The 26,166-nt window shown below is 44.3% G+C and overlaps 1 protein-coding gene across 1 annotated transcript in view; it reads left to right on the top strand.

Moving 5' to 3' along the window:
* The window catches only part of CWF19L2 (CWF19 like cell cycle control factor 2), a 195,843-nt gene that overhangs the window by 59,439 nt on the left and 110,238 nt on the right, over window positions 1-26,166 (top strand). Inside the window, exons 9-10 of the mRNA XM_075331313.1 lie at window positions 9,941-10,037; window positions 20,411-20,509. Of these exons, the coding sequence (XP_075187428.1) occupies window positions 9,941-10,037; window positions 20,411-20,509 (196 nt within the window). The remainder of the gene's footprint in view (window positions 1-9,940; window positions 10,038-20,410; window positions 20,510-26,166) is intronic.

Genomic DNA, 26,166 nt, shown 5'->3' with positions numbered 1-26,166 from the left:
CATCTATTGTTCTTTTGTTATTGGCACACAGAGTTTTGCACCTACTTTGCTGACTGTCATGGTGGCATTGGGCGCTGTTCACATTGCAGATTCTGACACTCCGCCTGATGGTTTCTCTGGTGCCTGGGATCAATACAGGCAGACTCAGGCATCAACCTGCTGTGTGCTGATTCATAGGCAGGCTAGCAAGAGTTAATCTGTTCTAGTCTGCTTGCTGCTTTGGTCACATGTTGTGGGGAGGCCTATCACATCTGTTCCCCTCCTATTTATACTGGTGGAAACCTTCCACCCATGCCACTGCCAGCTATAGTGTATTCTATGTTGGTCTGTGAGGTGTGGTGTCCCAGATTATCTGATTGTGCTCAGTGCTTGGTGTGGCTGTGGAGTTTACCCCTGTTGTTTTATACTTCTTTCCTGCTCGTGTGTGTGTGTGTGTGTGTGTGTGTGTGTGAGTGAGTGTTCACTGTATGACAGAGTTTTGGTTTTCCCCTGTCTGTGGGATTCATCACTCTCCTGTCCCGTCCCTCCCTGATGGGAAGGGGAGGGGGAATCGGAGCAGGACCAAGAAGAAGACTCAGACATCTCCACCATCAGGAGTATCCCTAAGGTTAGAGATGGCATAGGGCTCCCTAGCTTGAGGGACAGCTTAAGAGCCCCGGTTCCCCACTATTCCATGGTCATCCTGACCGCTATCCACTATTTCATGTCTCCAGATACATATGCATTTGACTGATAATAATAACTCTGGTGTTCTCAAGGATATAAATTGATCAGTATATGGTCCGACCCCTGGGGCCAATGTGTATTTCCAGAAAGATTTTTGAAGTCCTGACTCTCTTTCCCCGGTTGGGCATGTGATACGTTTCGCACCTTCCCCGTCCGGCGTCCTGCAGTCCGCTCACGTAGCAGGTTATTAATGCGTGGAGCGCGCCTCTGTTAACACGGCTCGTTTTATTTATTTCTCATCTCTCCTTATTTTTATCTTAGCGCCAGTTTTTCTACCGTTGTTTGGAATAATTTAGGTACAAAGCACCTCCATTAATCCGCGCTTTCCAGCGTGCGGCAGAGGTCAGGGAGTTCTCTTTTAAGACCTGCCATGTTCTGAATAGGTTAAGAAAACAGCATAAAAGAGAAGTGGAGCTGAAAGCTTTCCTAATTGATAACCCCCCGCTGCTCCCACTGGTTTTGCAAGCCCAAGCCTCAGAAACCGGCAGCGAGGAAATACACATGTTTTTTATACTTCCCCTATCAAACCTTCCGGCTTCTTTTGCTTCCCAGTTTCCTGCGGCTCAGCAGAGCAGATCTATTAAGATTTGGTCTTTTCTTCTCCGTGCATGTGCGGCTCGCACAGCTAGACCGCTCCTCTGATATTAGTGACGGGGGGACGGCGTGTAATGGCGAGTCGTCTCCTCACCGTCCCAGTAATGGACACCTAACACAATCCAGGATTTATTTTTATTTGTTATACAGTCTGGAAACGCGTGGCCCCAATTCATCAAACAGGGTTTTTTGTGACCCTGTTTTTATGCCAGCTCCACAAACTTTGACCTTACGCCACAAACAATAGTCATAATTTCCTCCTCAAAATTGTCTGGCTCTTGTAAACTTTAAAAACCACAGGATAGACAAATTAATGATATGGAAATGATTAAGAAAATGGAACCAAAACTTTCAACACATCTCGATTTATTCAGTATCAAGTATGAGTATAATACGGGCTTCACACGAGACGATCTATCGTGCGATTGCACGAGCGATCGCACCCGCCCCCATCGTTTGTGCGTCACGGGCAATTAGTTGCCCGTGTCGCAGAAAGTCGTTAACCCCCCGTCACACGGACTTACCTCCCGGATGAAGTCGCTGTGGGCGGCGAACATCCACTTCCTGAAGGGGGAGGGACGTTCGGCGTCACAGCAACGTCACACAGCGGCCGGCCAATAGAAGCGGAGGGGCGGAGATGAGCGGGACGTAAACATCCCGCCCACCTCCTTCCTTCCGCATTGACGGTGGGAGCTGCAGGACGCAGGTAAGCTGTGTTCAACGTTCCTGGGGTGTCACATGGAGCGACGTGTGCTGCCTCGGGAACAATGAACAACCGGACGGTCGATTTTTTTTTTTTTTTCTTAAACTGTGCGACGTGTCAACGATGAACGAGAAGGTAAGTATTTCTGCTCATTCACCGTCGCACGTAGCTGTCACACGCTACGATATATCAGACGATGCCGGATGTGCGTCACTACTGACGTGACCCCGACAACATATCGCCCGATATATCGTACCGTGTGACGCTGGCATAAGTCTCCGCACTTTCACGGCTTGTCTATCAGTGAGGTTATGAATACACGTGGGCAAATAATCAAGATCCACTGCTGGCAGCTCCTTTTTGTAATTGCCGACCAATGACGTTCCACAGGTGCTCAATTGAAAACAAGTTCAATGATGCTGGAGGCCATAGTAGCCCATTTAGGCCACGGAGGATGCTCACAGTAGCACCAGCAGCATGCAACCTGGTGGTGTCATATTGAAAAACTGTTCGTGGGACACCATGGAGAAATGGCTGTAAAACTGGTTCCACCAACAAACCAAGGTAACTCTGAGCTGTGCATGAAGACTAGAGGGATCCGGCTATCGTAATTTATGCCCTTCACCCCATAATCCTGGGAGGAGTGGTGTGAGGTTCTCTTGTGAAGGCCTCTTCATCTCATCCACGTGGTTTTTAGACTATTTTTTGGCTATCCTTGTGCCCAAGACAAAAGCAGGACTCATCGCTGATAACGATAGACCTCAGTTCCAGTCTCCATTGCCATCTTGCTCTGCACCATAATAGCCTTTGAGAACGGTGGCGCGAGGTCACTGGACACCTGCAACTGGATGTTGGAATCGTAGCCCATTGTTGTGCAAACGCTTCTTGATGGTCTACGTAAGGCTTGCAGTACAAAATGGATCACTAGTCGCTGTTTTTCTTCTGATTAGGTGATCCAGTTGTGCAGAAAGTCGCCTCTGTGCCCTTCTTGCTGTCATTCCGGTTCATCATCGTTCTCCCAACCACAGGTTTTAGGCAGATGCGGAAGAAATGCAGCAAAGTAAGAATACTGTCAGAAGTAGAAAAGCTAGTAATTTATATTTTGTCAATTAGGCTACTTTCACACATCAGTTTTTTGGCATCAGACACAATCCGGCGTGTGGCTGATGCAACGAATCCGGCGCAGAATATGCAAAAACGGATGCATCGGATCCTTTTTTTTTTGACGGATCCGGTATACCTGATCTGTCAAAAAACGGATCCGGCGCATCCGGTTTTGCATCCGATTTGTCCGTTTTTTGCTGGATCTGTTTTTTTCAATACATTGGAGCATGCTCAGTTTACAGAAACGAATCCAGCGTCCACATCCGTTTTTTGCCACATTACGCTGGATCCAGCGCCCATAGGCTTCCATTGCAAATCACGCCGGATCTGGTGCAATGCGTTTTTTGTCAGAGACAAAAAACGTTACAAGAGACGTTCCATCCGGCCGCCGCATAAGCCAATTACGACGGATCCGGCAAAAGCCGGATGCAACGCAAGGCCATCAGGCACAATCCGGCGCTAATACAAATCAATGGGGATAAAACGGATCCATCGCTGGATCCGTTTTATCCGTTTTTTTTCCGGATTGTGCCTGATAAAAAAACTGATGTGTGAAAGTAGCCTTAACAAAATGCAAAGTGAATCTACAAAAGAGAAATGTAAATTGAATAAATATTTGGTGTTACCACCATGTTGCCTTTATCAGCTTTTCTAGATACACTTGTTCTGTCATGCCTGAGCGTACAGACACTCCGCATACAGCGCAACGCAAGGGCAACAACATGAATGGTATAGATAGAAGGTCCTGGTGATAGTCTTCAACCTATGCTTCCTAACGTCCCTATAGGGGTCTCCCCCTCTACCACTGTCACGTGCCTAGGCCCTCGCTTGCCCTGAACTCACCCTGGCTAGTGAGAAGGCCAGCGAGAGCACTAATCTCACCACTGCAATAATACAACACAAGGTAAGGGAGCCAGACAGAGGGAATATAGACACAAACAGGAAAATGCTCCAAGCTCCTTTAATGCAGCTAAACATCACAGCTGCAATAGTCACAACTCCTCAGCTTCTTCCAGACAGGCTCCTTTCAAAGTGTCAGCATAGAATGAGAATCTACCCAGCGACAGATGGTAAGACACGTGACTTTTTATAGTGAAGGGAAGTGGTCACCAAAGAACTGCACCTGAGATTAAGGCTACAAAGGACAACCTGATTGGAAAGAGTCCTAAAAGAAAGTAAATTCACTCAAATACAAGTTGTAGACCTGTGCATAATAAGGTGTTGTAACTTTCTAGTCCCAGACACACCAGGCATCTCACCAGAAGGGATACACTCATGACATGTATACAGGCAGGTAGGTTGATCCAAACATCTGGGACAACTAACCACAGATCTTTTGTGGATGAAGCTTGTGCAAATCCTTGTGTCTCGTCATGTAATACCAGACAGACTGGATGATGTTGAAATCAGGGCTCTCCCGTATGATTTCTTCCAGGACTCCTCTCATGTTCTCTTCTTCAGTTGTTTACTCTAAAGATAGTTGAAATGACATTGGCTGGATGTTTGGGGTCGTTTTCTTGCTGCAGAATAAATTTGGAGCCATCAGACCCCTCCCTGGTGGTATTACATTGATGGATAAGTATCTGCCTGTCAGTTAGTGGGGTTACTCCTTGGCATTTACATCCACAAAAATCTTGCTGCTTTTTACCCTGATGAGTTATTGTCCAATAAGGCAAATATTTTTGTGGAAATTTTGGATTGGAGTAACAGCTACTACTAGGTCCTGGACACCCAAGATAGTGTGATGGGAACAGCGTGGCTGCGCTTGGCCATTTTCATCACGCCACTTTTGGTGGCCCAGGTATATGTGCATGTATGTATGTATGTATGTATGTATGTATGTACAGTCAGGTCCAGAAATATTTGGACAGTGACACAAGTTTTGTTATTTTAGCTGTTTACAAAAACATGTTCAGAAATACAATTATATATATAATATGGGCTGAAAGTGCACACTCCCAGCTGCAATATGAGAGTTTTCACATCCAAATCGGAGAAAGGGTTTAGGAATCATAGCTCTGTAATGCATAGCCTCCTCTTTTTCAAGGGACCAAAAGTAATTGGACAAGGGACTCTAAGGGCTGCAATTAACTCTGAAGGCGTCTCCCTCGTTAACCTGTAATCAATGAAGTAGTTAAAAGGTCTGGGGTTGATTACAGGTGTGTGGTTTTGCATTTGGAAGCTGTTGCTGTGACCAGACAACATGCGGTCTAAGGAACTCTCAATTGAGGTGAAGCAGAACATCCTGAGGCTGAAAAAAAAGAAAAAATCCATCAGAGAGATAGCAGACATGCTTGGAGTAGCAAAATCAACAGTCGGGTACATTCTGAGAAAAAAGGAATTGACTGGTGAGCTTGGGAACTCAAAAAGGCCTGGGCGTCCACGGATGACAACAGTGGTGGATGATCACCGCATACTTTCTTTGGTGAAGAAGAACCCGTTCACAACATCAACTGAAGTCCAGAACACTCTCAGTGAAGTAGGTGTATCTGTCTCTAAGTCAACAGTAAAGAGAAGACTCCATGAAAGTAAATACAAAGGGTTCACATCTAGATGCAAACCATTCATCAATTCCAAAAATAGACAGGCCAGAGTTAAATTTGCTGAAAAACACCTCATGAAGCCAGCTCAGTTCTGGAAAAGTATTCTATGGACAGATGAGACAAAGATCAACCTGTACCAGAATGATGGGAAGAAAAAAGTTTGGAGAAGAAAGGGAACGGCACATGATCCAAGGTACACCACATCCTCTGTAAAACATGGTGGAGGCAACGTGATGGCATGGGCATGCATGGCTTTCAATGGCACTGGGTCACTTGTGTTTATTGATGACATAACAGCAGACAAGAGTAGCCGGATGAATTCTGAAGTGTACTGGGATATACTTTCAGCCCAGATTCAGCCAAATGCCGCAAAGTTGATCGGACGGCGCTTCATAGTACAGATGGACAATGACCCCAAGCATACAGCCAAAGCTACCCAGGAGTTCATGAGTGCAAAAAAGTGGAACATTCTGCAATGGCCAAGTCAATCACCAGATCTTAACCCAATTGAGCATGCATTTCACTTGCTCAAATCCAGACTTAAGACGGAAAGACCCACAAACAAGCAAGACCTGAAGGCTGCGGCTGTAAAGGCCTGGCAAAGCATTAAGAAGGAGGAAACCCAGCGTTTGGTGATGTCCATGGGTTTCAGACTTAAGGCAGTGATTGCCTCCAAAGGATTCGCAACAAAATATTGAAAATAAAAATATTTTGTTTGGGTTTGGTTTATTTGTCCAATTACTTTTGACCTCCTAAAATGTGGAGTGTTTGTAAAGAAATGTGTACAATTCCTACAATTTCTATCAGATATTTTTGTTCAAACCTTCAAATTAAACGTTACAATCTGCACTTGAATTCTGTTGTAGAGGTTTCATTTCAAATCCAATGTGGTGGCATGCAGAGCCCAACTCGCGAAAATTGTGTCACTGTCCAAATATTTCTGGACCTAACTGTATGTATATGTGTGTGTGTGTGTGTGTGTGTGTGTGTGTATATATATATATATGTATATCATTTTTTTTACATTTATTATAATACTGTGTGAGATTTATAAATGATTAATGGGATTATACCATGAATGCATTTATAATACTCATCTGTGGCCGCTCAACCATTACCCTATGTGGATTCCAGAATAATGGCTTCACTTTAATATATGAAGGTCAGTGATTTATTAATAAAGCAATTCTTTATTAAAGTATTACATATTTTTTCTGACTAATTTTTTGGTGTGCCAGCAATAAATTGTGGAAAAATCTTTTTTTATTTTTTTTCTTGGATGCTGAGCATCCTAAGGCAGTGTAAAGTACATTTTTCATGCAGGTTTTACTCCAAACTTTTTTGCTTCATATTTGTTTTTCTTATATGTATTTCCACTTATTTCATTTTTTTTTTTTGGAGTTTTTAATGCATTCAAAAAGCAAGTGTTCGTGTATGGACTGAACCACTTGGGCCCAGTTTCCCTATCCTAAATTCCAGAAAATGTGAAAAAATGTTCCCGAACCCCTGTGACATTTGGGGCGCTGTGGGAGAGACCCTGGGCTGATGGACCTCTCCCCGCCCGCTGCCCTGGGCTGATGGACCTCTCCCCGCCCGCTGCCCTGGGCCTGACAGGCCTCTCCCCGCCTGCTGCCTTGGGCCTGACGGGCCTCTCCCCGCCCGCTGCCTTGGGCCTGACGGGCTTCTCCCCGCCCGCTGCCCTGGGCCTGACGGGCCTCTCCCCGCCCACTGCCCTGGGCCTGACGGGCCTCTCCCCGCTCGCTGCCCTGGGCCTGACGGGCCTTTCCCTGCCCGCTGCCCTGGGCCTGACGGGCCTCTCCCCGCCCGCTGCCTTGGGCCTGACGGGCCTCTCCCCACCCGCTGCCTTGGGCCTGACGGGCCTCTCCCCGCCCGCTGCCTTGGGCCTGACGGGCCTCTCCCCGCCCGCTGCCTTGGGCCTGACGGGCCTCTCCCCGCCCGCTGCCCTGGGCCTGACTGGCCTCTCCCCGCCCGCTGCTCTGGGCCTGATGGGCCTCTCCCCGCCCGCTGCTCTGGGCCTGATGGGCCTTTCCCCGCTCGCTGCCCTGGGCCTGACAAGTCTTTCCCCGCCCGCTGCCCTGGGCTGACGGGCCTCTCCCCTGCGATCTCAGCAGCAGCAAAAAGTAGGACACAAAAGTTGTCTATCAGACTAGGTGTGTGAAGATGGAGTTATAAAGTGATTCTGACATGGATTTTCATAGTAAGTACAACAGCCTCATCAGGTCTAGGAAAGCGTTATAATTTATACAGGTGACAGGTCCAATTTAAAGGAACACTGGCAAAAATTCTTTTGTGATATGTCCAGTGAGGGACCTTAAGGGGTAGTGATATTAGGCACAAAGCCCAATACTGTAACTGTGTATATACGGCCACATCCACTCAGATCTCAGAGTAGTGCATGCTCAGTCTGCAGGGATAATGCAGCAAAATCTGGATTGTGCTTTGGACCTGTGTTGCATTTATATGTATATTTTATCTATATATTTAGTCTGAAGAGGTAGATAATAGTGTAAGATTATTAGACTTTGTGTATTATTGGTTTTCATTGTGTATAATTGGAGCTCAGTGAGGAGGGCTCTGCTATAATACAGTCCCGATGCTATGTATACGGTACTGTGCTGTCACATACAGATTTTCTGTATAGCGCCGCGTGTAAGATGGTGCTTCTTAAATAATCCGCTGTTAGCCGAGCCATTAACCTTGTGATTTTCAGCTAATAATACCCATTTAGGTAGCTTGCCGGCCGCAGACAGTCCCATGATGGTGGGTGACACAGATTCATTAGACACTAATTTGTTTGCAGCATCTTGCGGTATTTCTATACACTCTTAATGGCGAGTTTTTCCCATATTCAGTCTGTACTGGTCGCATGTGCTCAGATCACCTCTGTACTGATGGCTCCATTTTGGTCTCCCATCAGACAGATCGTGTCGGGGGTCCCCAACTACTAATTTATGATTCCTGCTGGGACAGAACGTTCTGTGTGTCCATGGTGAGAATAGTGACCGCCTTCTATTATGGTCTCAGACAACTTGTTCTCATTACATACTTGCTGTCTACTCCCTGTTTAAATGTAATCTGTATCTTATCAGCAGAGACATTTAGAGGGATTATAGAAAAGTTGGGGTAGGATTTGCTTTACTGGAAGTGGGGGCGGGGCTTTGCAGCCACAGGAAGTGGGGAGGAGGGGCGTTATTGCCCTACAGGAAATGGAAATGTGGGGCATTATTGCCCTACAGGAAGTGGGGAGGTGGGGCGTTATTGCCAGACAGGAAGTGGAGAGGTGGGGCGTTATTGCCCGACAGGAAGTGGAGAGGTGGGGCGTTATTGCCCGACAGGAAGTGGAGAGGTGGGGCGTTATTGCCCTACAGGAAGTGGGGAGGTGGGGCGTTATTGCCCTACAGGAAGTGGTTGGGGCGGGGCGTAGTTGCTCTACAGGAAGTGGGGGGGCAGGGCGCAGAGGATCTACAGGAAGTTGTTGGGGCGGGGCGTAGTTGCACTACACATAGTGGTGTAGGCGGTGCGTTGTCTTAGCTGCATTTATACTACAAGTCGTATAGAAACTGCCGTCATAAAGCCTAAGTCTAAGCTCACTTTTGCTACCTTAAAAACAGGATTGCATTGCAAAGCCGCTGAGCATCACTCATACCCGAGCCCAGGGCTGAGCATCACTCATACCCGAGCCCAGGGCTGAGCATCACTCATACCCGAGCCCAGGGCTGAGCATCACTCATACCCGAGCCCAGGGCTGAGCATCACTCATACCCGAGCCCAGGGCTGAGCATCACTCATAGCCAAGCACAGCGCTGCTCACTGAAACTTCAAAGTGGAACTTTATTTTTTTGGAACTCTGTTTCCGAACCCCAAACCTCAGGTCCGCTCATCTCTAGTGTCCAATATCTGGGACCTTCACTGATTCCAAAAAGGAAGGAGGCACAATGCTATTGTTGTGGTTTCCCCTGCACAGCGGTGCCTTCATCACCCTCTGTTCAGGGAATTACTGCTCCATTTACATGTATGGGGCCGGCTGTAGGTCCCCGCACAGCAGATAGTCAGGCACTACTGTGCAGAGAAAAGTCCAGACACACCAACACTGCCACCTCCATTCTCCGGATCAAAACGACCTCTAGCATCCTATCATGTTTTAAGATTTTGGAAAACCCTTTACTTATGTTAAGCTTAGAATTATATTTACAGATATCTGCTTACTAGGTGGACATTTATGTTCTGATTTATGTATTGTTTTATACAGACCTGAAGCAAGACCCCAACCTGTCCAAATACTCAGTGAGGAAGAGATGAACAAGCTCGGAGCCAAGATTGTAAAGGCGGAAATAATGGGGAACGTGGTAAGCCTATAGCTGTCTCTTCAGAGTGGCATTTTGTTTTTAAACAATTGTCCTCTTTGCAGTCTTTCTCTCATTTTCAGTTGCCTCTGAACTAGTGGGTAAGGACTAGCTGCTATGATGTCTCCCATACCCTGCACACTCGTAGAGCTTTATTTTTGGCGTCGATTGTCTATCTAGCACATGGTCAGATGCATCAGCATGGAGAATGTTATACAACAGTACTGCGCAGTGTAGCTGTGCATCCAGCAGTGAGATGAACACTTAGAGGTACATTGCACGTTGCGACATCGCTACTGCGATATCGTCGGGGTGAAATCGAAAGTGACGCACATCCGGCACCGGTAATGACGTCGCAACGTGTAAAGCCTAGATGTGCCGATAAACGATTGCAAAAGCATCGAAAATCGGTGATCTGTGTAGTGTCTGTCATTTTCATAATGTCGCACCAATAGGAGAAATGATGTTGTTCCTCGTTCCTGCGGCAGCACACATCACTGTGTGTGACACCGCAGAAGCGAGGAACATCTCCTTACCTACCTCCACCGTCTATGCGGAAGGAAGGAAGTGGGCGGGATGTTTACCTCCGGCTCATCTCCGCCCCTCCACTTCTATTGGCCGCCTGCCGTGTGACATTGCTGTGACGCCGCATGAGCCACTCCCTTAGGAAGGAGGTGGGTCAACGGCCAGAGCGACGTCGCAGGGCATGTAAGTGCGTGTGAAGCTGCCGTAGGAATAATGTTCGCTACGGCAGCTATCACAAGATATCGCATGCGTGACGGGGCGGGGACTATCGCGCTCGGCATCGCTATCATCGGCTAGCGATGTCACAGCGTGTAAAGTACCCCTTACTTGAGAATAGCAGCAGGAGTCTGTGTTTCTCTCTGCCTCAGTCTGTTCCTCCATCCGCCTTCTTTGTCCATAAACTGCAACAGGCAGCTGTAATCTGATCTCTAAGTGAACTAATAGTTTTTATTGTCTTGCGCAAAATACATTTTAGCTGTATATTATGAGTTCAGTGGCTCATAAATGGAGCAAGAAGCATATTTATCTTATGATATCTTACAATGTTTCTTATACAGGGGAACCTTGGATTAAGAGTAACTTGGTTTGAGAGCGTTTTGCAAAACAAGCAAAGCTTTATACAAATGTGTAACTTGGTTTAAGAGCAATGATTTGTAATAAGAGCAAATACTCACTGTGCACACGTCCGGCTCTGTCCTTTCACCGCGCTCTGACCTGCTCTGGCGGTAACTTTCTGTACATATGTACTGTATACTGTATACCATTGCACATTACAGTATATATTATATAGCATTTCTATCAGTTTGCATTTGTGGATACAGTATTGTACTTTCTTTCTGCTAACCAGTACAGCACATTGCTTATACTGTAATCTGCCAGTGCAGTGTTCCTACCCCACATTTGGCTTAGTTCTACCCTTACTTTGGGAATAATAGACTTGGGGGGTGTTTTTTGTGTATTGTACTAGAATAAAGCTGGTCATATGTATACATTTTTTCCCTCTATACTGCACCTCCCGCACACCAACAATTCTATTTGAAGCTAATGTGCAGGTTAATTTGTTTTATACTGTACTGTACAGTATTTTGTATTAGTGACTGTAATAATTGTATTTGAATACAGGACATTATTTTGTATTCCTGTAATAGGTTTGTATAAATACAGTAAGTATTTTTGGGCTGTGAAACGAATTGTCTGCGTTTCAGTTATTTCCTACGGGAAAATTCGCTTTGATATAAGAGTAACTTAGTTTAAGAGCACACTCCCGGAACCAATTATGCTCGTAATCCAAGGATCCACTGCTATGCAGCTGAGGTGGAGATTAAGGGATTCTCCACTACTGGACAACTCCAGCAGTGGCGCTATTCGAGCTTCGTCGGTACTGCTTTTCCCAGATGTGACTTGTGTCTTGTACCAGCTACAACCAATGAGCAACTGATGAGTATCGTCGGATACAACCTTTATTATTCCATCAGAGTTGACATCCGACCTAATAGAATATCAGTGAGCTGCCGCTGACAAGTGGCCACTTATTGACAGCAGCTGGCAAGTGACAGAACAAGTCACGTCAGGGAAAAGCGTCGCCGGCAAAGCTGGAATGGCGCTGCTGCTGCAGGTGAGTATAGATTGTGTTTATTTTAGTTGGAGCTCTGAATCTATCAAGTTGGGATAATCCAGTAATAGATAACTATATTAATGATTTGAACTCTGCCCTAATGGAGCAGAACAAAAAAATCCATCAGCGACTATGTTGGACAACAGAACTAGTAAGGCTGCTTTCACACTACGTTTTTGTAGCATGCGTCATGCACGTTTTTTTGCTGCAAAAGCGGATCCTGTTTTTGCAGAGAAAAACGCATGCAAACGCATGTGTTATTTTGCAGGATCCTGTCACTTGAAGTTTATGGGCGGGCATTGGAGTCATGTGATCTGGAGTGAGGGGAACTGAACGTGAGACTAGGAGCCGGCTTCTGACAGCTGTGGTAAGCTGTAACCAAGGTAAATATCGGGTAACTAAGTGAAGTGCTTTGCTTAAATACCAGATATTTACCTTGGTTACCAGCGTCTGCAGCTGCTAGGAGCCAGCTCCCTGCACACGTAACCAAGGTAAACATCGGGTAACTAAGAAGTGCTTTGCTTGGTTACCCGATATTTACCTTGGTTACGAGCGTCCGCCGCTCTCAGGCGAGGGAGGGGAGGAGAGGGAGGGGGGGAGAGAGACTGATCACCCGAGGCTGGTTTCTGGGCATGCTCAGTAGAGCAAGCAGGATCCTGTCTATCAGCATGCCAGTGTTCACATGCGTTTACGTGCTGTTTAGTCAGGATCCAGCGACTTGCAGTATTTGGACGCAGCTCAAAAATGCTACAAGTAGCGTTTTTGAAAAAAGTTAAAAAACTGCAAGTCGCTGGATCCTCACTATAGCGCACGCAAACGCATGTGAGCGCATGTTGACGCGAGTCCATTGCAAATGCATTGAAATGAAAACACATTTGCACTGGATCCATTTTTGCGTTAAAAAAACGTTCATGATGCATGTTAAAAAAATGTAGTGTGAAAGCAGCCTAAGAGCATGTTCCTCTGGGTGGCCTGGTGTCACGGTTGACAGAAAAAAAGGAAACAGTTGTACTCTGCACTGCTAAGATATGTGGAACAATGACTATGGGAATATAGTCCTGCATTACTGCTATGAAAAACATGTAAAAATTGAGATACTTTACATGAGAGCACACAAAATTGGCCAGATTTTATGTGAGCCTAACAGCCAGCGGCAAGGCGACCTCATTTTTGTTGAGTCCCTATCAAACTAATGCCTACAATTTATGGGCGGTCAGGAATCTGCAAATAGAGAATTAAAATTGCCTGAGGCTGAAGAGCAGGCGTGTTCTATCAGAAGTCATGACCCTGTAATCTAAGGAAAATACAGTCCTGTGGTGTCCGGCTGTAGAAGGTTGCAACGTTTGGCTACACAAACTGCTCCTTGACATTCTATTCTTCCTGCTGGGGTGTAAATGGGATCCTATGGATCTTCTCTGCTTGTAGTTAATCCCTTTCCTTTTAGGACTCTGCGGATATCCTCACCTTTTTAGCTGTTAATCATCATCACTTCCCCTTGTGTTTTTAAATACTCACCTTTCCCCTTGGTGTTTGCTGGTGATAGAGTTAAATTACTATTCGGCTTGTGTGCAGGTAGTCAGCTTGTAATCATCTGGAGAAACTTTGTTGTATGGTGCTGTTCCTCTCCGAGTCTTCGTGGCGATAAGTTGTACATTCACTTACCCCTGTTTGTGCTCCATGTGTCTTTTTTAGAGCTTAGTGGGGTTGACTATGATTTCATTCCATCCGATCCTTACCTAGGGCCCAGTTTTCGGTCAGTCAGGGCCAGGTATCCTGCTCGGTGCATAGATGGGCTCGGGTAGTCAGGGGAGCCAAGGGCCAGCGTAAGGTTGGATCAGGGGTCACCATCTTCCCCGCCCTAGACACAGGGTTTCCCTTCCTCCCTTTTCGCCTTTTGCTTGGTATTGCCCCATATCTAACGTGACACAAGGTGACCGAAACACCTCTGACCATCAGCGCTAATATGGCCGACAAACAGGAAACCATTTCCGATTACTGTAACTGATGGCGAAATGTTTCTGTAGCGCAATTTGCTGCGTTTACAAGATATTAAACAAGAAGTTTTCTTTCCTGACACTTTTTTGCTTTTGAACTTTTCTTCTTCTTTGTTGGATGGATTACCCTTCATTTTAGTACAGTTCTTATGGAAGATTGCCCGGTAAGTTAAGGCCATGGGGGGCGAGAGCCGCAGTTATTAATTCACTCAGACGTTGTTTGTCTTGGGTCTCTGCACTTTTATTAATGTTGTTATTTCCAAGCAGTAATAAAACCTCACCAGGGTGCAATGTGAACTAATAATGTGTGCTACGCTATGCCCATAACCGCAAAATTAATCGCTTAATTATATAACAAACTTGGCAGCGACGAGTGGATCTGGTTTTTTGGATTATTGCAGAATATCAATTATCTGTCTGGAGATTGATTATCCGACTCGTATATTAATTAAATTATGGTTTGTTTTTTATTAATTTAAATTGTTTTTTTTTTCTTTATAAATCGGAGAATTGTGGAGATATTTTGTTGACAAAGTAAATGGAATCGATCATAAAGATGTCATGTATTTTTGCCATTTTGTTAAAGGGAACCTGTCACCACTTTTTTGGCCTATAAGCTGCGGCCACCACCACCGGGCTCTTATATACAGCATTCTAACATGCTGTATATAAGAGCCAAGGCCAGGGGTATAACATTAAAAATACTTTATAATACTTACCTAACGGTCGCTTGGTTGGCCAGATGGGCGTCTCCGTTGTCCGGTGCCGGCGCCTCCTCTTTCGGCCATCTTCGTCGTCCTTCTGACTCCTGTGTGCATGACGCGTCCTACATCATACACACTCGCCGGTCCTGTGCAGGCACTACAATACTTTGATCTGCCCTGCTCAGGACCTGAATGGCGGCGAGTGTGGATGACGTTGGACGCATCATGCACGGCGGCTAGAGAAGAAGGAGAACAAAGATGGCCGAAAGAGGCGGCACCGGACCACGGAGACGCCCATCTGGCCAACCACGCAACTGTTAGCTAAGTATCTGTTAAGTGTTTTTTATGTTCTCACAGTGGATTTGGCTCTTATATACAGGATGTTAGAATGCTGTGTATAAGAGCCCGGTGGTGGTGGCCGCAGCTTATACGCCAAAAAAGTGGTGACAGGTTCCCTTTAAATATAGTGTCGTCACATCACGGTCAGAGCCTACTATTTGAGGTCCACGCACTCCGTAGGGCTCCAGAGTAACCCTGTCTTTTTGGGCAGGTGTATATACCTTTTCATGTGGTTTACGTACTTCCCTTTTCCGGCAGGAGCATACTAGTGACATAGACAGCCACGGATCACAGTGTGGCACATGGCAGATCTTCCCATTGTGGGATCAAAACATGATGTGATCTGAGCCCTACAGAAGAACTACTGCAGCCATAAAAATCAGACCCAGAACCTTCCTGTTTAGCGGACTGTTTATTATTATTTATCTGCAACCCTCTCCACATTGGGGCTCACAATCTAAACTCCCTATCAGTATGGTCTATGGAGTATGGGAGGAAACCGGAGATCCTGAAGGAAACCCACGCAAACACGAGGAGAACATACAGACTCCTTGCAGATGTTGTGTTTGGGGGTTTTGACCCCAGGACACCAGAGGTGCAAAGCAACAGTGCTAAACAGTGAGCCAAGATATAGTGCTAACCACTGAGCCATTGTAAATGCAACAGGTTTTCTCCTTCCTGGGTCCTGACTCATCTGTCCACCTCTGCTTCAGTTTCAGTGTTTGCCTACAGAGGTGTTATCGATGTGATGTCACCGTTGCAGTCGGATTACTGATATCAGTGACTTTGCCAAGGTTGACGATTCCAACTACTAAGCTCAGACACACAGCTGTGATGCACTCTGTCAAAGTGACGTCACCGCTGTCATCTGCAGCCAAGTCACTGGTGCTCTGTGGCTGGGCCGAGGTAGGCGGCGTGGACTGCAGAGCACAATGATTATATACGTCTGTGATGCTGACTGTCAGCCCACTCACTGAACACAATGGCTGTGCCGAAGTCGGGGGCACTAACTGCTGAGGTCAATGATTGTCTACAGTGGGGATGCATGCTGTTATCATGACATCACTGCTGCAAACAAAATACTGAAACCGGAACAGTAGTGGCTGGATCTATGAAGAGTGAGTAACTCCTGTTTGTTTAGGTATTTTAGAGCGATTTGGTTCCCTTTAATTGAAAGTGGACAAACCCTTTAACTTTCTTTAAAGAGAACCTGTCGGGTCCAATATGCATTCAGAACCACGAGCAGTTCTGGGTGTATATTGCTAATCCCTGCCTAACCGTCCCTGTATGTAGTATCATAGATAAAGAGATCTTTAGAAAAAGTATTTCCTTGATGATATGCTAATGAGCACAGGGACTAGTCGCAAGGGCATTAGTTCCTGCGCTCGTTCAGCCCTCTTAGCATGTTAGCATGCCCACAGGGGTGTACTAACATGCTATTCAATGCCCAGCGTCATCAGCGTTGGTGACGTGCGTGCCTGTTTCCGTTGCACTGTCTCAGAACGCTGGACTTCATGTCATGCTAATGAACGTGCAGTGTCAGAGGTATGGTCGTTCACCTCTTTGCTGTCACTACGGCCAATGCTTGTTTTTGTTTCCGTGCGTATGATCAGAAGTCCCCAGACTTCCGGTCATGTGCACTACACCAATTTGAAGCTGGGACGCGTGCACCCGGCTTCATAGTTCTCATGACTGGAAGTCCAGGGACTTCTGATCATGTGCACAGAGATGAAAACCAGCTTCTGCTGCGGTGACAGCAGAGAGGTGAATGACCATCCTCTGATGCTGTGCATTCATTAACATGTTGGTATACCGACAGGGCCGTGCTTACCTGCTAAGGGGGCCGACTAGCCAAGGGAACTAATGCCTTTGTGACTAGTCGCTGGCCTCATTAGCATATCATAAAGGATCTTTAGAAATACTTTTTCTAAAGAGCTCTTTATGTTTGCTACTAGATACAGGGACAGTTAGACAGGGATTAGCAATATGCACCCTGAACTGCTCGTGGTTCTGGATGCATATTGCACCTGACAGGTTCCCTTTAAGAGGAGAGAATATTCGAGCTCACATAGAGAAATCTATCTGGCATGCAGGAGCTGTAATAAAGCCATGTCCCGTAGGTCACACATGTATCAGAAAAGTAATACTTATTTAGATTATTTCACGTTTTGAGCAGAAATCTTGGGAGCCTCTTTTTCGAGGCCTGACGCACAGGACAGGCTGGAGGCTGCGCCGTTGCAGCAGCTTGTGTGTCACAGGCAGTCTTATTTCATGTGCAATAAGCAGTGATCATTATGGAGAAGATACATTCACTGTGCCAACTATTCTTAAAAAGAGGAGTAACCTCTACTATGGCTGACATTACTGTTCCCGAAAAGACTAGTACACTGCGGAAAAGGAATACAGGAATGAAAGCCGTGTCCCTGAATAATCAGATTTACCGTTTTCTGGAAGAGCGGGGTGACAACGTTCTCCTACTTGCTGTCAGTTTTGATAAAAGCTTCAATAGAGTTTTCATTAAATCCCGCCGCTGATGTTTCTGCGGCAGAGTAGAGGCGCAGGACCCCTGCTGATGTACCCAACAATCTGTGCCTAATTTGACGTTATTTGGGGTGTTATGCTTCACTTTACTTTTATCTAGTAATTGAGTTATTTATTCATGTGTCTACTGTTTGAAACCATATTGAAGTTAGTACTTTAATATTATGTTTTTGTTCTTTTCACTGTCTGGAAGAGTGAATGTAGATGTGTTTTTTGTTTTTTTTTTTTTCTACCATGTCATTGATTTCTATACACAATACTTGTTCGAGCTGCAAACACTTGTCCGTCTTACGTTAAAGTATTGACTAATGTTAAATGGAACCGACAGCTGATACATGCTGACCGATCCACGGGCATCCGGTGTCAGAAGCCATATATATTAACTCTGAAATGCAATTCCCGTTTCAGAGAAAACCATAGTTTAGTAGCTGTCAGGAACAGAGCCACACGAGAAACTAGTTGGAGAGATTGGACCGGTGGCTTCTTCCTGCCCGCTCCTTTTGAGTGACAAGTCTCTCCTTTATACAGGCATGCAGGAAGAGACCTGTTATTCCAGTGCAGTTGGTGGGGAGACGCCGCATGGGTCCCTCCTGTCCAACTGGTCTCCCATGCAGCTCTTTCCACAGCGGCTATTACACTATATTTATCTCCAAAACGCCATAGTTTTTCAGAGTTAAAGGGAACCTGTCACCGGATGTTTGTAATACTCACCTAACGGTCGGTGCGGAGCACACTGGTCAGATGGGTGACTCCTTTCTCCAGGTTTCGTGCCTCCTCTTTCGGACATCTTTGTCCTCCTTCTGAAGCCCAAGTGCATGACACGTTCTACGTCATACACACAAGCCGACATTGAGGTCCTGCACAGGCGCACTTTGATCTTCCCTGAGCAGGGCAGATCATAATATTGTACTACGCCTGCGCGGGACCTCAATGCCGGGACAAAGATGGCTGAAAGAGGAGACGCGGGACTCTGAGAACGGAGACGCCCATCCGACCAGTCTGCTTCGCACCGACCGTTTGGTGAGTATTCTAAACAATCCGGTGACAGGTTACCTTTAACTTATATGACTGAAATCATGAAGCCAGTGTCTGATACGCGCTGCCCGTGGATCGTTCCGCATGTATCAGCTGTCAGGTTCCCTCTAAAGAACTAGGTCAACTTATCACATCTATGATTATTTCTATTGTAATAGACTTCTCTCCATAGCTGGCTGGTTTCAGACTTCTAAATTAAAAGATAAACTTTTACCATGTTCAACTGGCCACATCATGGAATAGTGGCTGCAGGGCGGAGATAATAGCTGGTAAAATGTAGGCTATAATTTATGATAAACCAAATGGGGTGTTACCACAGATTTTTCCCTGGGGGCGTGTACTTGTACCTTTTGTAAGTGATTAACCAATCATGAACAGGTAGAAAAATATGGGAGAAAGAAGAACACAACCCCTCACAATAGCTCATAGCATGTTTTTCAGTGTGAAACATGTAATGAGTGTCTACTTTCTTCACTGATGTCGCTGCAGAGTGCTGGACGTAGAGTAGATTGTGGCTCCTAACCTTTCTTCAGCTTGCATCACACAACAGGCAGTGTGATTGAGTAGGCCATAATAGCAAAGCTGAACTTTGTATCATTACAAATACTTCTAGCAGCTTTCTTCTCACAGCACTGTCAGCTTTGCTTTACTGGCCCTCCCACCTCACTGACTGCTATTAGGTGAAAGAAGAAGAAGTGTTAGTAATTACACTGATTTCTTCTCTGCTCCCAGATCACACACACAGTATAAACCCTGTACTAACCTATTTTGGGGGCTTATTCTTTTTTTTTTTTTCCCCCCTATATATTGCTGCCTGCTTATGATTGGCCAATGTCTTACTTGGGAAAAAATATACGCCCCCAGAGAAAAATCTCGGGTAACACCCCTTTTGACTTCTCATCATTTTATAACCTAAACTTTACAAGCTAATATCTCCACAATGGAGAGGAGAAATTACAAAATAAAAAGTGATTTTTTTACTCTACTCTGCAGCCACTAATCCATGATGTGGCCAGTTTAACATGCTCTTACTGGTGAAAGTTCCTCACTGACTGCTGTGTGGTAAAATATGAAGAAGTGTTTGTAATTAGACTTATTTCTTCTCTGCTTCCAGATCACACACACAGAATAAACTCTGTACTGATTTATTGTGGGGGCGTGTTCTTTTTCCCCTATATATTGCTGCCTGCTTATGATTGGCCACTCTTATACAAGGAACAAAATACACGCCCCCAAAGAGGAAGCTCTGGTAACACCCTTTTTAACTTATAAATTCTAACCTGATTTTGCAAGCTAATATCTGCGCAACGCAGACAAAATAAAAAGTGATGCTGTACTCTACTCTGCAGACACAAATCAATGATGTGGCCAGTTTAATATGCGCATACTCGTCAAAATTCCTTTTTAAGATCTTTGAAAGGGGATAGAAAAAAAACACATTTAATGGTCGTTTTCCCCACCTTTGTATCTCTTTGGTGGTGATAGCTGCTCAGAGAAGATGTTTTTTTCAGTAATTCAAGCAAGGGACAATAAACTTGATTAATTTAGCAATTACCTTTTAATTTTGTGTTTCTCTTTACAGTCCTTTTAACTTGGATTTTTATTTTGTGTTGTGTTTTACAGGAGCTGGCTGCAAAACTCAAGACTCAACTGGAAGAAGCTCGTCAGCAAAAGCAAAATCAACTGCAAGAATCTGGGAAAGCAAGGAGCGATAAATCCCAGGTATCAATAAAACATGCGGAAAACATCGGACTGCACTCGGATGAAATCGAAGTACAGTCTCATTTCCACAGACTCGCACAATGGAGAAGATGGAGAAATTGTATTCTCCATCTTCACCTCACTTTGTGCCCTGATTCTCTCATATGAGGGAATCGGATCACAATAAGCTGACACTCTGATCAGAGATTGATTAGAGTGTCAGCAGCATAATCATCCTGATTTTCTCAAATGAGAGAATCTACAGTCTTATGACCCTGGACTATAGGTGTCACTAGAACCTCAAGGGGTCCAATTAGAAACCTGGCAAATTGCATATTAAGGATTCATAAGCAGACTGTGTGTATGAGCTCTTGCCCAAATGACCCTAATTGCATTTGTGCCACTTGTGCTAATTACCTGTTTCCATTCTATTAGAATTCCTGATCTTCAGAGTCCCTAATTATGGCCACCCAGGTTTGATTGATGGGCCGAGCTATTACTGATATCGCGCTGCACACTGAGCAAATCTGCCACATGTGCTAACTATTTTGGCTTGCACCGTGAGGATGCACGTACCAGGGCTGTGCAGTCAGTAAGCCAAACCTCCGACAAACACACTGACTCCGACTTCTCAATTTTCCTGACTCCACGACTTCCACTACCTTATACATGGCTCATGTTTAAGTGATAAATTTACTGTAGCAAAATGGTGACATCAGGCTTTTAATCATTATTATGATAAAATAATCAAGCTGTTTAGGTACAACATAAAATATATTTATTAAAATACAAGCTTAGAACACAAAAAACTTTAATGAATTGTAAATCTGCAATACACTGTGCAGTAAGTGGGGAACAAACGTTTTCAACAAAAAAAGTTCTGAATAACATTTGCGCAGTCTATGAATTTGTTGTGAGAAATAGTATCACCTCCATCAGATCCTCCTTCATAGATGACCTCAAATCTGATCTAAATATATTAAGGCTAGAGAACAATTTCTCTACACTAACTTGGGTTGGTAGCAAAGAGGTAACTGCACGAACAACATCTCTAACAATCTCAAGGTATAAAGGAATTGCCTCATGCACAGTCAGTTTTGATAAACGATTGAACTCTTCTACTTATTTGAGACTAAGTAAAACATTTTGCTGAAATTTGGTGAAATTTGGTTAATCTGTTTGCTATGGGAATGGAATCTTTTTCCATGCGGCAATGCTTTGCTACTCCATGTCCTCCAAATACTTTTCAAAATTAAAATCCTGATCTGATGAGGTTGAAGATATGGCAACAGTAGCACTGGCAGGATCCAACTTCTCTTCTGATGAGGCTGAAGATCTGCAAACAGTAGCACTGGGTGACACAATTCCTTATCTGATGAGGATGGAGATATGGATGAGTAGCACTTGCAGGACCCAAGTCCTCTTGCTCTGGGCAGTCCTGTAGCCCACCCATCCTAACTGCTACCTCGATCAGAGCTTATTTTCCTTTAGTAAGCTGTTGATCATCCAGCAATATACGATGACTTGGGTCCACATACACAGCTGCCAGAAGAATTTTATTTTATAATATCGGCGTCTTTCTCCGTTTCATTGAAGCAGCAATGCCATCTGCGATTAAACCTCCTCTTTGGAACAGGAAAAAACAGCAAGTTCTTCCATTGCTTTATGAAAATGCTGGAAGTTAAATCCTCAGCTTGTAATATTTTAGTCACGGTAAATGGATGATTAGGCAATTCCTTCAATTTCGCCACTTGTGTCCATTGACCTTCATTTAGTGTTACCTAAGGGTTGGCCATACCCATAAGAAAGGGTTTCAGCTCATGCAATCATTAGATAAATGCCACCCCACCGGGTGCCTTGATCGACAGAACACACACCAGACACACACACCAGACACACACATGACTATTGATTTATCCACGGTTTATTGCAAGTTTACACTTGTTTTAAGACGTACTTGCCTTATTCCTACTTTCCTGTTCACTCTAGAGTCTCTTGCAGTTCTGCGATGAGTGCATGCGTTCTTTTCTTCCCAGTGTGTTTTTACCCTTATGTGTAGAGGAGGAGCTTTACTACTGAGCATGTACTTAAAGTGCAGCACAGATTCATCTCAACTAAAATCCTCAATCCTTTAATCAAGAATAGAACAGACATTCATAGGACATTTCATAACTTTCCCAAATACTATAAATGGATAATCTTGCTCACTGTCAAGTAGAGGGGTGCTCAGAGAAAAAGAGGCGATACTGAAAAGCGTAGCTCTGGCACACCCAAACGAGAAAGAAACAAATATGGTGGTCCAAAAATTATTTTTATTATTATTATAATTCTTCACTCATTTGCAAAATATCAAGTTGTAACCTTCATTCATTTCATGAACGTTTTCGGCATTAAATAGCCTTTATCAAAAAATTAGGTCTGGTAAAACTGGAAATCTGCATATAAATAGAGGCAAAACACCTTATGTGATACAAGAAATACTAGCAGGGCCCTGCTCCAGTGTGGTGCCACACTGGAGCAGGGCCCTGCTTGTATTTCTTGTATCACATAAGGTGTTTTGCCTCTATTTATATGCAGATTTCCAGTTTTACCAGACCTAATTTTTTGATAAAGGCTATTTAATGCCGAAAACGTTCATGAAATGAATGAAGGTTACAACTTGATATTTTGCAAATGAGTGAAGAATTATAATAATAATAAAAATAATTTTTGGACCACCATATTTGTTTCTTTCTCGTTTGGGTGTGCCAGAGCTACGCTTTTCAGTTTCCCAAATACTATTCATCACATACTACATTGAACTGGTGGACCCAATTTATGTATTTTAGGAGTCGGTCCATTTTATACCGACTCAGACTCCACCAAAATGGACACCGACTCCACAAACCTGGCATGTACCCCCAGCTTCATTTGTGCACTGTTGATTCTCAGGAAGCGGCGGTAACTGAAAGGCTTTTTGCTCTGAATGGTAAACTGAGCTGGCAATCGGTGCGCATGTCTGGACCTGAACGTGTGAAACCTGCCTAAACAGCTGAAGAGGTTGAAGGTCATTTTGGGGAAAACACGGCAGGACTCTTATCCCCAGCACCTGCTCTTTTTGGCCTGTCGGGATATACTAGTGCTATGTTTTGACCGTTTATTCTCTGTGAAAAATGGAAGTAGAATGGCTTTTTGTGGTTGACAGTTTATGGTGGTAAAAATCCAAGCTATACAAGCAAAAATAGAAGATCGTAACAGATATTTGTTTTCCCAATTGCAGCGACTCCATCACCTCAATAGACCCTTGCTGTAAAAGCAGTGGTTTTGTAAGTGTTTTTCCCACAATGCGGCCCACTAGGTGGCAGTACAAGTACATGACCTATATTATTGTACTATAACCTACAGATTTCGGGCACCTTCCTTGTAATCTTTACTTTTAATCTTTTCTGTAGCAGAAAACTTTTTAATTTTCTCCTTGGTCTTGGAGCACGGTCATTAGAATTCCTGTTTGAGGATCCAACCAAGCGAATCCTCCCAGATTACAATTGATTTTCGCATTATCCTGTTAGATAGGATGAATAATGTTTGCAATCTCGGCTGGGTTTTATCAATATCTGTGCGGCATCGATGGCCATATATTGGCGCTCATTATTCTGCATAAATCTAATAAGGCACAGCCCTTCCTACAGTTTCCTCGAGACCTTGTGGGTTAAGGGCATGTAAGACGTAAAGCTTTTCTTTTGTTTGAAGTCCACTAATTTTCTCCTTCTTTCAAAATTCTCCATTCTTGATCACAAGGACCTCATAGCCATAATTTTGCCATATGCTATTACCAGAATGGGCATGCCAATTTTTTTGTGTTGCTGTGATCATTTTTCATGCCAAAAACAGAACCAGAGGATGCAGATTTTGTAGTCGCAAAGGAAGCCGGAGATGCCCAAAAAGGACCCATATTAGGAGATCAATGCTAAAAATGACCCATAATAGTTGGGCGCCCTGTGCGTCATTATATGATTTGTGTGGGCTATTCTACCACTAGCCTCACTGATTCATGGCCATACACGTCACATCAGGACCATCTCATGTGTCGGTGGCTGTCCCGACTGTTCCCGATGGCGTACGTCAAAGACAAGAATTGGATTTTTAACATTAAAAATCCTTTCCACCATGTTGGATGCCATTAGGCACAGCAAAACCCTACATCTCAATAGTTTGCGCTCCAGCTTGTTCTCCTCTCAAGAAACATTTAAAGTTTTATATATATATATATATATATATATATATATATATAAAAAAGACACCATCTGCAAGGAGTTTGTATGTTCTCCCCATGTTTGCGTGGGCGTGCGTTTCCTCCGGGTTCCTCCCACACTCCAAAAACATACAGTTAGGGACCTTAGATTGTGAGCCCCAATGGGGACAGTGTTGCCAATGAATGTAAAGTGCTATGGAATTAATAGCACTATATAAATGAATAAATATTATTTTATTTATATATATATATCTCTGTTTATATGAGTATAGTGTGTATTGTGACTGTGTTAATATACTCGCCTACCGTTGCTTTCTCCGGGAGCCTAGGCTGTTCTGCTTCTCTTCTCAGTGACGTTGCCACTCTTCTAATCACCTATTGCCACTTTCTCCAGGATCCAGGGGCTTTCTGCTCCATTTTTAAGTGTTCTTCTTCTTCTGGCTAAATCTGTTCTCTATGTGGAAAGTCTTTTACCATTTAAGTGTATGGAACCTGGTTCTGATGCTCCATAGATTTATATTGTAAAAGCCACAGAGTCTGAAGTCTGGTGATGTCACTTAGAAAAGGAGCTGAAAGCCCCTGGGTCCTGAAGAAAGTGATTATACAGTTATGGCCAAAAGTCTTGTCACTTGAAATTGTTGAAGAAACTGAAGTATTTCCCAAAGAAAATTATTGTAATTACCCATGTTTTGTTATACACGTTTGTTTCCTTTGTGTGTATTGGAAAGACACAAAGTAACAGAGAATAAAAGGAAAATTAGACATAAGTTCAGACAAAACCCCCAAAATTGGCTGGGCAAAATTGTTTGCAACTTTACAAAAATGTTGGTAAAGACCTCTGTTTCAAGCATGTGATGCTCATTCAAACTTACTTGTGGCAAGTAACAGGTGTGGGCAATATGAAAATCACACCTGAAACCAGATAAAAAGGGGAGAAGTTGCCTGAATCTTTGCATTGTGTGTCTGTGTGTTACACACTAAGCATGGAGAACAGAAAGAGGGGAGGAGAAGAGAATGGTCTGACTTCAGAACCAAAATTGTTGAAAAATATCAACAACCTCAAGGTTTCAAGTCCATCTCCAAAGATCTTGATGTTCCTTTGTCCACGATGCGCAACATAATCAAGAAGTTTATAACTCATGGCACTGTAGCTAATCTTTGTGGATGTGGATCGCAGAGAAAAGTTGATATAAGGTTGCAATGCAGGATAGTCTGAATAGTGGATAAGCAGCCCCCATCAAGGTCTAAAGAAATTCAGGCTGTCCTGCAGACTCGGGATATCCATGTTAGCGAGAACTCTTCACATCTGACCGAAAGGAAAAGCTATGGAGGAGAAACAGGAGGACCTCAATGCCAAAATGTACGTGAGTAAGCCACAATTCTTCTTGGAAAGCGTCTTGTGGACAGATGAGACCAAGATAGAGCTTTTTGGTAAAGGTACAGTCAA

The sequence above is a fragment of the Anomaloglossus baeobatrachus genome (genome assembly GCF_048569485.1).
Source record: "Anomaloglossus baeobatrachus isolate aAnoBae1 chromosome 2 unlocalized genomic scaffold, aAnoBae1.hap1 SUPER_2_unloc_1, whole genome shotgun sequence".
NCBI lineage: Eukaryota > Metazoa > Chordata > Amphibia > Anura > Aromobatidae > Anomaloglossus > Anomaloglossus baeobatrachus.
This window is presented reverse-complemented; position numbering and strand designations above follow the sequence as displayed.